At 41.9% G+C, this 11,395-nt stretch overlaps 2 protein-coding genes across 3 annotated transcripts; both read left to right on the top strand.

Moving 5' to 3' along the window:
* Positions 1–495: 495 nt before the first annotated feature.
* On the top strand, positions 496–4,143 carry LOC127878274 (uncharacterized). The gene is made up of 4 exons (XM_052424792.1): positions 496–633; positions 908–1,792; positions 1,853–3,848; positions 3,905–4,143. Exons 1-4 carry the CDS (start codon positions 496–498, stop codon positions 4,141–4,143), a joined length of 3,258 nt encoding a protein of 1,085 aa, XP_052280752.1.
* A 199-nt stretch (positions 4,144–4,342) lies between these two features.
* Positions 4,343–11,319, top strand: LOC127876327 (uncharacterized). 2 transcript variants are annotated; one of them, XM_052421437.1, is made up of 2 exons: positions 4,343–4,479; positions 10,078–11,319. In XM_052421437.1, the coding sequence occupies exon 2, from the start codon at positions 10,088–10,090 to the stop codon at positions 11,033–11,035; it is 948 nt and encodes a 315-aa protein (XP_052277397.1). In that variant the 5' UTR covers positions 4,343–4,479; positions 10,078–10,087; the 3' UTR covers positions 11,036–11,319. The 2 variants fall into 2 exon arrangements, with proteins under 2 accessions (XP_052277397.1, XP_052277396.1); XM_052421436.1 differs by lacking the exon at positions 4,343–4,479 and adding an exon at positions 6,939–7,045.
* Positions 11,320–11,395: the final 76 nt, after the last annotated feature.

Below are 11,395 nucleotides of genomic sequence, written 5' to 3'. Positions count from 1 at the left end.
CATAGAGCTGACAGTACCATGGGAGGCAAGATGTGAAGAGGCCTACGAGTGGAAGAAGGCCAAGTACACAGAACTGATGGATCCGTGCAAGCATCACGGCTGGCAAACTTGGCTATTTCCCGTGGAAGTTGGCGTTAGAGGATTCTGTTCCCAGTCCGTGCACAGGCTGATGACAACATTAGGAGCAACTGGCAGGGAGAGACGAGTGGCTATCCAGAGACTGAGCCAAGCAGCCGAACGGGCATCAAGCTGGCTGTGGCTGAGGCGAGAGGAGAAGATCTGGAGGCAATCAACCAACACACAGTGACTGATCACCACCGTGGGCCCACCGCTATCATAATGTTCATGGAATTAAAGGGCCGAAACATTCTAAGACGGCGGAATCCATGCTGATGATGTTGGTGGAGGAGCAGTCTTAAGACTGTATTTAAACTAATTCGATATCTGGAGGCACCAGTGACTTCCAGGAAAGACTGGATGACAACCAAGAACAGAATGGTGACGCTGGAGAGACAGATGGCGCCAGGAACAGACTGGAACAGGGACACAAGGGGTAGCATCCCGAACTGCAGTCCTCGAGAGGGGACACCCAACGAACAGCTACAGACTCCACAAATGAAAGACACCCCCAGAGTCTACCGAAAGGGGGGGGGAGGATGATAGACTCACATGGACGGATTTTATGGAATCGACACGGCCTGCCCAACCGACTATTAATAGAGATGGATCGGTCACTTGTAATTGCGGAAAGGTGTGCAAGAACCAACGCGGTCTACGCATTCACCAAGGGAAGTCTGATTGTCAACGTGTGAGATCACAAGGACAGCGCATAGCCAGTTTGGCTAGTGAGACGCAGGAGAACTCCAGTCTGGATTCAACCCACAGTACTGAAGAACTATCCGTTCAGGAGACCTCACATGATGTCTTTCGAAATCCTGAGGAGGATGATGACCCCCTTTTAGAGCTCTTACAGACTCAAAGCAGCCCGGAAGCAAGCGAGGCGACTGATCCGGATAGACCACAGCAAGATACTGCCACTAGAACCAGGAAACCAAGGATTAAGTGGCCCAAGGCTTCAGACAAGACATCATGGACCCAACTGGACGAGGACCTAGAGAACATCCTCGAAGCATCCATGCAAGGACCAGTAGACCGGAAGCTGACAACCCTCACAACCTTGATATATTCAGTAGGAAAGGAGAGGTTTGGATTAGAAGAGGAGAGAGTGCGAATGGAACCTCCAAGACCAAACAGGTGGCAAGTTCTTATCCAGAACTTGAGACGCGAACTCAAGCAGCTGAGACGAAGGTACTGTGCTAGTTCACCCACAGAGAGGATTGGAGTTGCACAGCTTAGAGATACAGTTCGAACACAGCTGACATCATTACGGAAAGCCGAAAACAGCAGAAGAAAGACACGGGAACGGGCAAAGAAGAGGGCAGCTTTCACAGCCAACCCATACAAGTTCGCAAGATCCCTCCTCGACAAAGAAAGGTCAGGAAAGTTGGAAACTCCACTAGAGGAAATAGAGAACTTCCTTCATGTGACCCATTCTGACCCCAAACGAGAGGACGTGCTAGGGGACTGTGACAGAATAGATCCAGCGGAGGAACCCGAAAAACAGCTGAATGCGACGGAACCTACGCTTGGCGAGGTGAAAGAAGCTGTGAAAAAGGCCAGAGCTGCTTCGGCCCCAGGACCCAATGCCATCCCGTACAAAGTGTACAAGATGTGCCCACTACTTCTCAAGCGTTTATGGAGGCTCCTCAAAGTAGTCTGGAGGAAGGGGGATGTACCAGAGGCTTGGAAGGAGGCCTAGGGGATATTTACACCGAAGGAACGCAATTCCAAGACGGTCAACCAGTTCCGAACGATCTCGTTGCTCAACCTCGAGGGAAAAATATTCTTTGCCATCCTTGCAAGAAGACTCACATCTTTCCTGACAGGCAACGCATACATCAACACCTCGGTCCAGAAGGGAGGAGTTCCCGGTTTCTCCGGCTGTATAGAGCACACCAGTGCTATCACACAGCTAATAAGTGAGGCGAAGAAAAGAAGGAAGGACCCCACTGTAGTTTGGCTCGACTTGGCCAGCGCATGCGGGTCCATTCCACACCAGCTCATCTATACAGCCCTCCGACACTACCATGTGGACGGCCACATTCAGAAAATCATCACCAGTTACCTGGATGGAATCAGGCTCCGATTTACTGTTGGTGACCAGCTAACCAGATGGCAGAAGTTGGAGAATGGAATCGTTACCGGCTGCACAGTTTCCATGGTGCTCTTCATCCTGGGGATGAACCTGCTGATAAATGCTGCCCAACGTGAGACACGTGGACCAAAGACAGAGTCTGGAATCTATGTCCCATCTAGCAGAGGCTTCTTGGATGACCTCACATTGACGACAACGACACACGTCCAAGCTAGATGGATGTTGACATCCCTGACGGATGTCGCTTCATGGGGAAGAATGAAGTTCAAAGCATCAAAATCCAGATCTCTTGTCATAAAGAAAGGACAGACAACACAGAGGTATAAACTCTACGTACAGAACGAAAAGATTCCTTCCATAGTGACGAGTCCAATAAAATGCCTGGGCAAGTGGTTTGATGCAAGCCTACAAGATCGCGACAATGTCAAGAACTTAAAGCAACAGGTAGAGGAGGGTCTCAAGAAGATAGACCGCTGCGGACTACCCGGCAAGTTCAAAGCCTGGCTTTACCAGCATGCACTGCTCCCAAGACTAATATGGCCGTTGATGCTTTACGAGGTACCCAGCACAACAGTGGAAGCCCTGGAGAGAATCACTAGTCGACACCTCAGGAAGTGGCTAGGAGTTCCACCCAGCTTTACCAGAATTGGACTCTATGGGAAGAGCAACAAGTTACAGCTCCCGCTATCTTCACTGGTAGAAGAGTTCAAGACAGCAAAAGCAAGACTTGTGTTGACCATGAGGGACTCTCCGGACGAGATCATCCGTGAGGCAGGGATCCAAACCCGAACGAGCAGGAAATGGTCAGCGACAGAGTCTGTGAGCCAGGCAGAGAACGCGCTCAAGCACAAAGACATTGTCGGAGTGACTGCAGTTGGACGTGAAGGAATTGGTGCGAGAAAGGTGGTACTGTGGAGCCGACCAGACCAGAAAGAGAGGCGAGCGATGACTCAGTCTGAGGTCAGGAGGGCGGAAGAAAATGCCAGACAAGCAAGGGCTGTGGAGATGGGAGCGCAGGGAGCATGGACCACGTGGAATACCGCAGACAGGAAGTTGACCTGGGGAGACATCTGGAAGTATGAGCCTTTTCGGTTTTCCTTTCTCCTCAGGTCTGTTTATGACCTACTACCATCCCCAGCGAACTTGTGCCGATGGGGACTCACAGCAGAGCCAAAATGTAGCCTGTGTGACAGAGTAGGCACCCTAGAGCATGTTCTGTCATCTTGTAGTACAGCACTGACACCGGGAAGATATAGATCGAGGCACGACTTGGTCCTCAGAGAGTTGGCTGACTGGCTAGAGAAGGAAAGGAAGAAGGAACATTGTAATCACCCCCGCTATGGGCACGTCGCTTTTGTCAAATCGGGTGAGACCGGGAAGACACAGAAACCAACAAAAGCATCAATTCTTGATGGCTCAAGAGACTGGAAGATGGAAGTTGACCTTGATAGAAGGCTTGTTTTCCCAAACGTGGTTCAGACGACCCTACGACCAGATATTGTACTGTGGTCAGAGACAGGAAAGAAGCTCGTCACCATAGAGCTGAAAGTAACATGGGAGGCAAGATGGGAAGAGGCCTACGAGTGGAAGAAGGCCAAGTACACAGAACTGATGGATCTGTGCAAGCAACACGGCTGGCAAACTTGGCTTTTTCCCGTGGAAGTTGGCGTTAGAGGATTTTGTTCCCAGTCCTAGCACAGGCTGATGAGAGCATTAGGAACAACTGGCAGGGAGAGACGAGTGGCTATCCAGAGACTGAGCCAAGCAGCCGAACGGGCATCAAGCTGGCTGTGGCTGAGGTGAGAGGAGAAGAGCTGGAGGCAATCAACCAACACACAGTGACTGATCACCACTGTGGGCCCACCGCTATCAGAATGTTCATGGAATTAAAGGGCCGAAACATTCTAAGACGGCGGAATCCATGCTGATGATGTTGGTTGAGGAGCAGTCTTAAGACTGTATTTAAACTAACTTATTTTTCTTCTCTCCCCATTCTTATTTCCGATTAGGGCCGTTTTGACCAACATAAAAACTGACTTTGAGACGTTTTGACCTGGGGCTGTTTTTACTAAACCGCCTATCTAACGGCACTCTGGATCAGCAGACGATTTATTTCATTACGGAGGAATCCGAGATAGCCGATGTATCACGATTGATCTAACGGAGGATTCCTGATGTTTCTTTGGGTGCAGAAAAGACGAACTTTGACAAGGGAAATTCGTACGGCATCTACATATTTAGTTCGATTTGTGTATATCAAAAAGGTCTGCAAACAGTTTTGAATTGTAGGATATTGTTTTATTATATTTACCCGGAAGCAGGAAGGATTTTTATCGCGTAAGTAAATACTTGTGACAAAGACCTATCAATAGGTCTTTGACTTGTGATTGCATTGGTTGTAAACAATTTACATGACGCCTTATCTATGATCGCTCCGCCCACTAGAATTGATCCACCAATCAGCGATCGATTAATCGGGCGCACTCGTTAGCAACGACCTGTCCGCGATTTTCTAGACAAGCTACATGTTTAGGTTCACTTTTATTCCAACGAGTTTCTTTTGTTTTCCTCTTTAAAAAAACGATTAAAAATAGTTAAACGGTGTCAATGGGGATTATGTAACTCGGACAATCGATATCCTGAAAAATTAGTTGGTGACATTTAGTTTATATCGTTTCCAAAGCAAAAAAGAGATCTTGAGAAGTGTAAGAGATGTATAAATGCATGCGGTCGTCACCACGAACAACTGAACGTCAACACTGTCAAAGACAATTATAATATATTTTTATCGGATATACTAGCAGATTTAAATAGATTATGTTATCGATCTGATTATCACATAATATTTCACTTAAAAAAAAAAGTTTTATCAGTTACTAGGTCAGAAGCGAGGTTCATCTGCATTACTTAAAGAGAAATAAAACCCAACATGAAGCCTAATTCATGCTGTGTTTTATTACTCTGATAGTAATGCACTTAATTGACACCATACATGTTATTTGAAGGTGACATGTGATATATTATCTTATTAACGGTTTCTACACATTTGCACTCATGTGGTGTCACCAATAAACCCTTTTAATCCACACTAGGAGCTCGAATGCCTAGATCTCATTTTTTAAACGAGTTTCGTTTATTTTGTTCGGATTAAAAAACGGAAATGAAATATGGCAAACACGGTGTAAAAAGGGTTAATGCAACTCTGACATTTGGTATCCAGAAAGATAAGTTAGATGAATTAAATGTATACCATTTCCAACGCGGCAATGCGGTCTTGACAAGAGCGAGTGGAAGCTTCAAGAATTACCGAGATCCCCTTTATAGAACATTAATTTATTTCACAAACTTGAAATGTCATATAAGCAATAACTAAGCATTATTAAGTATGTATTATGTCACGTGTGCATGTAAAATAATTGAGAATTTTGGTAGCCAATTCGTGTAACTTTACGAAATCCCCGTTAAAAATCGCGTTTCTGTGTGTGTCAGAAACATGTGAAAACCATTTTGTTATTATTTTAATAAAGACGTATCGATAAATGCTATTGTAAAAGAGTTATTATTACTGATATTAGTTAACCAATAAATGCGGTAACTTCGGGGAAGTCGGTACCTGCACGAGCGTCTGATATTGGTAGCCTTATTAATTTATAATAGCCTGACCGTATTCCATTTCGTACAACGCTAATTTTACATCAGACAATGTCCAAACTTACTGTGTTGTTTTTGCGCTTTAAATTAAAGTGATTGATAAATGTCCCATAAGCAATGTTTAATATGATTAATATCACTTTTATACGCAATAACATGTAGGATTGAGGTACCCACCCGGTGTAAGAAAGCGCGTAAAACTTCACCGAATTCCCAGTTATAAAGCGCTATTTCGTGTCAAATACACGGGTAGGAGGGAATGTTTCGGTAAAAATTTTGTTAATAACACGGGTAAATACCGGTGAAGTGTTAATTTATTGCAAATACCACCATTACACGTAATAACGGGTTCGATTTCGGTAAGCGCGCAAGCGTTTGAGAGCGTGTTTAATGTACCGATTTACCCGTTATAAATAGCTGATGTTCTCTTTCATCGTTTATTTTTTGCATTTGCAGAATAACTAAATGGCATCAACCCCTTTACAAGTGTAATATGGTGTTAAACAAGTCCATAAAATCATCCGGAATATCGCGTAAATCTATATGCAGTCTATAGGCAAAGAAGCCATTTTGGTGTTAGCTTGTGGTTACAATACACTAAATGATCGCTTCATGTAGGGCTGTACTCTCTAAAAAAATATCATAGTTGACAGGAAGGCATGTTTGACACTTTTTACCATTATTCGGGTGTTATCTTGCGGAGATAATGGTAGGGCATGAATAGGTGTTCACAACTGAATCCCTGAAATATGATACACTTGAAGACTAAAGTAAACCATTGCAGTAGAAAAGGTTACATTTCACTAAGAAACGGCCGAAAAAAAAAAGTTGCAAAAACAGTCGATTTTGATTTGTGTCAAGTTCTTTCTTGCTTTGTACATGACATATCTTTTTTATTGCATAAATCGATTCCGCTTAGAATGGCCTTTAAGAAAAGGTATGGTTATGGGGGTCTCTATGTGCAAAATGTTGCATTTATTTTCGCACAAAGTTGTCGCTTTTACATTGAATTATATAGGGAAACTATTTGGTGTATTATGACCTTGTCTAGGTTTTCTTCCCGCTGAGCCACGTGATTAAGTGGGCGGAGCGATCACTGATAAGGCGTCATGTCAATTGTGGGACAGTTGGTTGTGTAATATTGCCCAGCCTTATCAGTTGAGATTAGATATATTACAGGTAAGCTGTGGATTAAAATTATGGCAAAATTCGGTTAAAACTTAAATGACTACTTGTCTTTGATTACACTTCCTGCTCCGGACAGCTAGTTTGGTTTCGAATCTGGGTCGTTTCGCCCTAATACCTGCTCGCCTGTGACGGCCCGTGAGTCGTTTCGCCCTCATACCTGTTCACCCGAGGTCATTTCGCCCTAATTCCTGGGTAGTTTCGCCCTAGTTTATATATATATATATATACAAGAGTGCCAAACTGTCACAAGATACGCCCGTTCGAAGGTTTTGGACACCATGCTCAATGCTTGAAAGTGTCCTCAAGACCTAGTTATTGACCCGGCATGACCCATATTTGAACTTGACCTAGATATCACTTAGATGTAACATCTGACTAAATTTGGTGAAGATCAGATGAAAACTACTTCAATTAAAGAGCGGACAACATGCTTAATGCTTTAAATGCACTATGTGACCTCGTTTTTGACCCGGCATGACCCATGTTCGAACTTGACCTACATATCATCTAGACACAACTTCTGACCAAATTAGGTGAAGATCAGATGAAAACTACTTCAATTAGAGAGCGGACACCATGCTAAATGCTTGAAATGCACTAAGTAACCTCGTGACCTAGTTTTTGACACGGCATGACCCATATTTGAACTTGACCTACATATCATCTAGACACAACTTCTGACCAAATTTGGTGAAGATCGGATGAATACAATTTGAATTAGAGTCCGGACAAAGTGGCGCCGTTGAAAATGCACTAATTGACCCTATGACCTAGTTTTTGACCTGGCATGACCCATATTCGAACTTGGCCTATATATCAACTAGATGCAACTGCTGACCAAGTTTGGTGAAGATCGGATGAATACAATTTGAAATAGAGTCCGGGCAAAGTGGCCCCTTTGAAAATGCACTTATTGACCCTATGACCTAGTTTTTGACCCGGCATGACCCATATTCGAACTTGGCCTAGATATCAACTAGATGCAACTGCTGACCAAGTTTGGTGAAGATCGGATGAATACAATTTGAAATAGAGTCCGGACAAAGTGGCCCCTTTGAAAATGCACTTATTGACCCTATGACCTAGTTTTTGACCCGGCATGACCCATATTCGAACTTGGCCTAGATATCAACTAGATGCAACTGCTGACCAAGTTTGGTGAAGATCGGATGAATACAATTTGAATTAGAGTCCGGACAAAGTGATGCCTTCCGCCCGCCGCCCGCCGCCCGCCAAGGGGTTTCACATAATACGTCCCGTATTTTATACGGGCGTATAATATATATATATATATATATATATATATATATATATATATATATATAGCAATTCAAAGGGATTTATCTTTAATACGTTAACATTCTAATATACATGCCTGGCATATTTCATGGGTAATATAGCGGTGTGGAAGATGTGTGAAAGGTGTTATAAACAACGCAATTAATTACTAAATTAAAGGTAATTGGACGGTTTGCATATTAATTAATCAGCTTTAATTGTAATTCAAACTAAAATAAGCGCGAAACAACTCGCTTGTAAGGACGAAACGTCTCAGAGTGGCCTAGGGCGAACAGGTTAAAGGGCGAATCGACCCGATACCTTTGGTTTCCCACTGAAGTGCCAATACTAAAAATATATTTTTTTTAAATTTGAGTATTATGTACAGTTTAACTTAAGGTAGCATCCTATCAGTGGTTTTTTGTTACCAGTTTGGGAATGGGGCCTGGAGCCTGGTCCCTTTGGATTGGGAAAAATCTCAGCGTTTTGACCAAAATTGGGAAATGTATTGTTTTTTTGCAAACAAATGCTTCAAAAACGAGATTTTAAGTGTTTTAAATAAAGAATTTAATAAAGTGCAACTTGTAGAGCTGGATGTGAGATAAACTACATGTTGATCTAAAAAAATGTGTTTGAAACGTTTTTAGGTTCCATTTGGCAAAATTATATACTTTTTTCCATTGATTTTGAAAAAACCCAACTGTATCAAGTTTCTGCTGATTTCTACAGCTACAGGCACACAGGGTGCAGAATCAATTGGGTTTTCAGGGGTTTACATACGGGCTGGACAGCATGTAATCACACCGTTAAGAACTTAATTTTTGCAAATATCTCAAGTTATTGAAATACATTTACGAAAATCTTTAGTGCATATTAAAGACAGTTTTTCTTACAGTTTGTGCAGATGTCTTAAGGTACAAGAATAAATCATTGAATACATCTGAAATCGTTGACAAAATTGTATGTTCCGTCCAACGAATGTGTAGTACAAATCAAATTGTGAACAAGAACACAAGCTTATTAAATAAAGTAATTCTGATGTATTTCACAGTGCCATGAGCAGCATAAAAACCTGTCTTTTATGCACTTGTTGAAATTCTGTAGAAACAATGTTTAAAAAAGTTATTTGAAATAAAGCATCACTAACCGTTGTGTTTAAATCAATTAAAGTTAAAAGGGGGAACCCCACAAAGTCATGTGATCCTGCACCCTGGCACAGCTTCTTCACAATAATGATTCCTACGTGTATCTGGAACTGCTCGTTAGAGCAGAGACTAGCACCATTAAATTTCAAATCAAGTCATCAATGCCAGCTACAAACAAACTCCTAATGACCCCTCATGGCTGTGCCCTTTGCTGTTCAAACATCCTTGCGGCGGCTAGATCTATGAGGAAGAGGAATGAAATGTAGTTGGGGATCCTTCTGTCAGATCTCTTTGAAAAATCAAAGTCTATATTCACTTTACTATTTTTTTACTCATTATCTTATTCTCTAACCACTTGTAGGCTAATAGTAAAGTTTGACATCAGCGAGGTTGGATGTAGATAAATATAGATTTTTGACATTACAGACCTTTCTATCTTGAAAGAAACTCTTTTTTTGCTTGAAATTCACAACAAAATGCACAACACATGTTTTATAATGATATCTTAGTATGAAAATAGTTCCATTTCATTTAGAAACATCTCCGTCAGGCGGCTTCGCAAGTTTTTAAAGTATCTAAACTGTAAATTATCTTTTTCAGTTTCTTTGAAATGGTTTCCCCAGACATGTGTGAGCTAAAGAAGTCTGATGAATTTGAAGAAGTGACATTTATAAGTGGACCTCTAACTGAGACATGTATATCACTGAGGATAAACTCTGTCGGTAAGAAGACTGAAATTGAAAATTTCGAAACGCATGATGTTCCATGCCTCCCAGTTATGCCATCTGAACATTTAGTCAACAGTCAAAATGAAAGTTCAGAACAAAAATTAGATTTGGCATTCACGGGGGCCTTGTGCAGATCTGGCCAATGCAAACCAGGCAATGGATCTAGCAAAAGAAGATCCAGCATAAGAAGATCTAGCAAAAACTGGTCAAGCAAAAGAACATCCAACATAAGAATATCTAGCAAAAGCAGGTCAAGCAAAGGAAGATCTAGCAAAAGCAGGTCAAGCAAGAGAAGATCCAGCAAAGGAATATCTAGCAAAAGCAGGTCCAGCAAAAGAAGATCTAGCAAAAGAAGAATGAAAAACTTCAAGTACTGGCATCTTAGTATTGCAATTGGACTAAGTTTTTACATGCTACCAGTAGTCCATGCTCTTCCAGAATCAAGGAAAGATGATGGATATGGCAGTTTGACTACATGTACATGCAGTTTCAAGTGGCAATTGTCAACAGATCACATTGTTAAAATTAATGGAAATGAAGTTGGAATGTGTAATCATTATTGCCATAAAACTGAGGAAGAAATGAAAAACGAGAAAATTATTCTAAAAAAAGACGGCAATGTTAATCTTCTGGAGATAAAATCAAAGTCATGTGCTGATGTGCGCGTGACCATTGTCTTAACTGGACACAAGGAAGAGGAAACTGTACCACAGAGTGGTGACAGTTGTGCTGAAAAACTGAAAAATGGCGGACAACCAGCCATCAACATTCAGCACGTCTGGATATGGCCAATGATAATTGCATTATGCAGTATCATTATAATCGCATAAATCAGCAGTATGTTCTTTTCCAATTAAACAATTTAGACAAAAGATATAAAAAAGCCCTGTATTCGTACCTTTAGATCACATTGTTCCATGGTCTGCAAAGTGGACATCAAGCCAGGCCCTCATGACTCAGATTTGCGCCTTGTAATAAGATGTTGTTGAGTGAATACTTTGAGTGTTTTTGTATTTTTGCCTAGTTGAATCAATGTTTATGGTGTTTCAAATAATTGTATTTCAATTGTTTTCATATGTCAACAGTTCATTTTTTAATATAGTATATATCTGTGTTGTTTCTTCTTGGTTATCAGTTGGTTGTTGTGCTTTTGATGTTGTGCTTTTGATTTAAATTAAATCCATTGATTT

The sequence above is a fragment of the Dreissena polymorpha genome, chromosome 4 (assembly GCF_020536995.1).
Source record: "Dreissena polymorpha isolate Duluth1 chromosome 4, UMN_Dpol_1.0, whole genome shotgun sequence".
In the NCBI taxonomy this organism is placed as follows: Eukaryota; Metazoa; Mollusca; class Bivalvia; order Myida; family Dreissenidae; genus Dreissena; species Dreissena polymorpha.
This window is presented reverse-complemented; position numbering and strand designations above follow the sequence as displayed.

Bases quoted from the DNA above. Each gene is read 5' to 3' on its own strand.
- LOC127878274 (XM_052424792.1), top strand. From the start codon at position 496: ATGGTGACGCTGGAGAGACAGATGGCGCCAGGAACAGACTGGAACAGG. The intron at 634-907 runs GTCTACCGAAAG...CTATCCGTTCAG, and splicing joins AAATGAAAGACACCCCCAGA to GAGACCTCACATGATGTCTT. The intron at 3,849-3,904 runs GCTGGCAAACTT...TTTTGTTCCCAG, and splicing joins GGATCTGTGCAAGCAACACG to TCCTAGCACAGGCTGATGAG.
- LOC127876327 (XM_052421437.1), top strand. From the start codon at position 10,088: ATGGTTTCCCCAGACATGTGTGAGCTAAAGAAGTCTGATGAATTTGAA.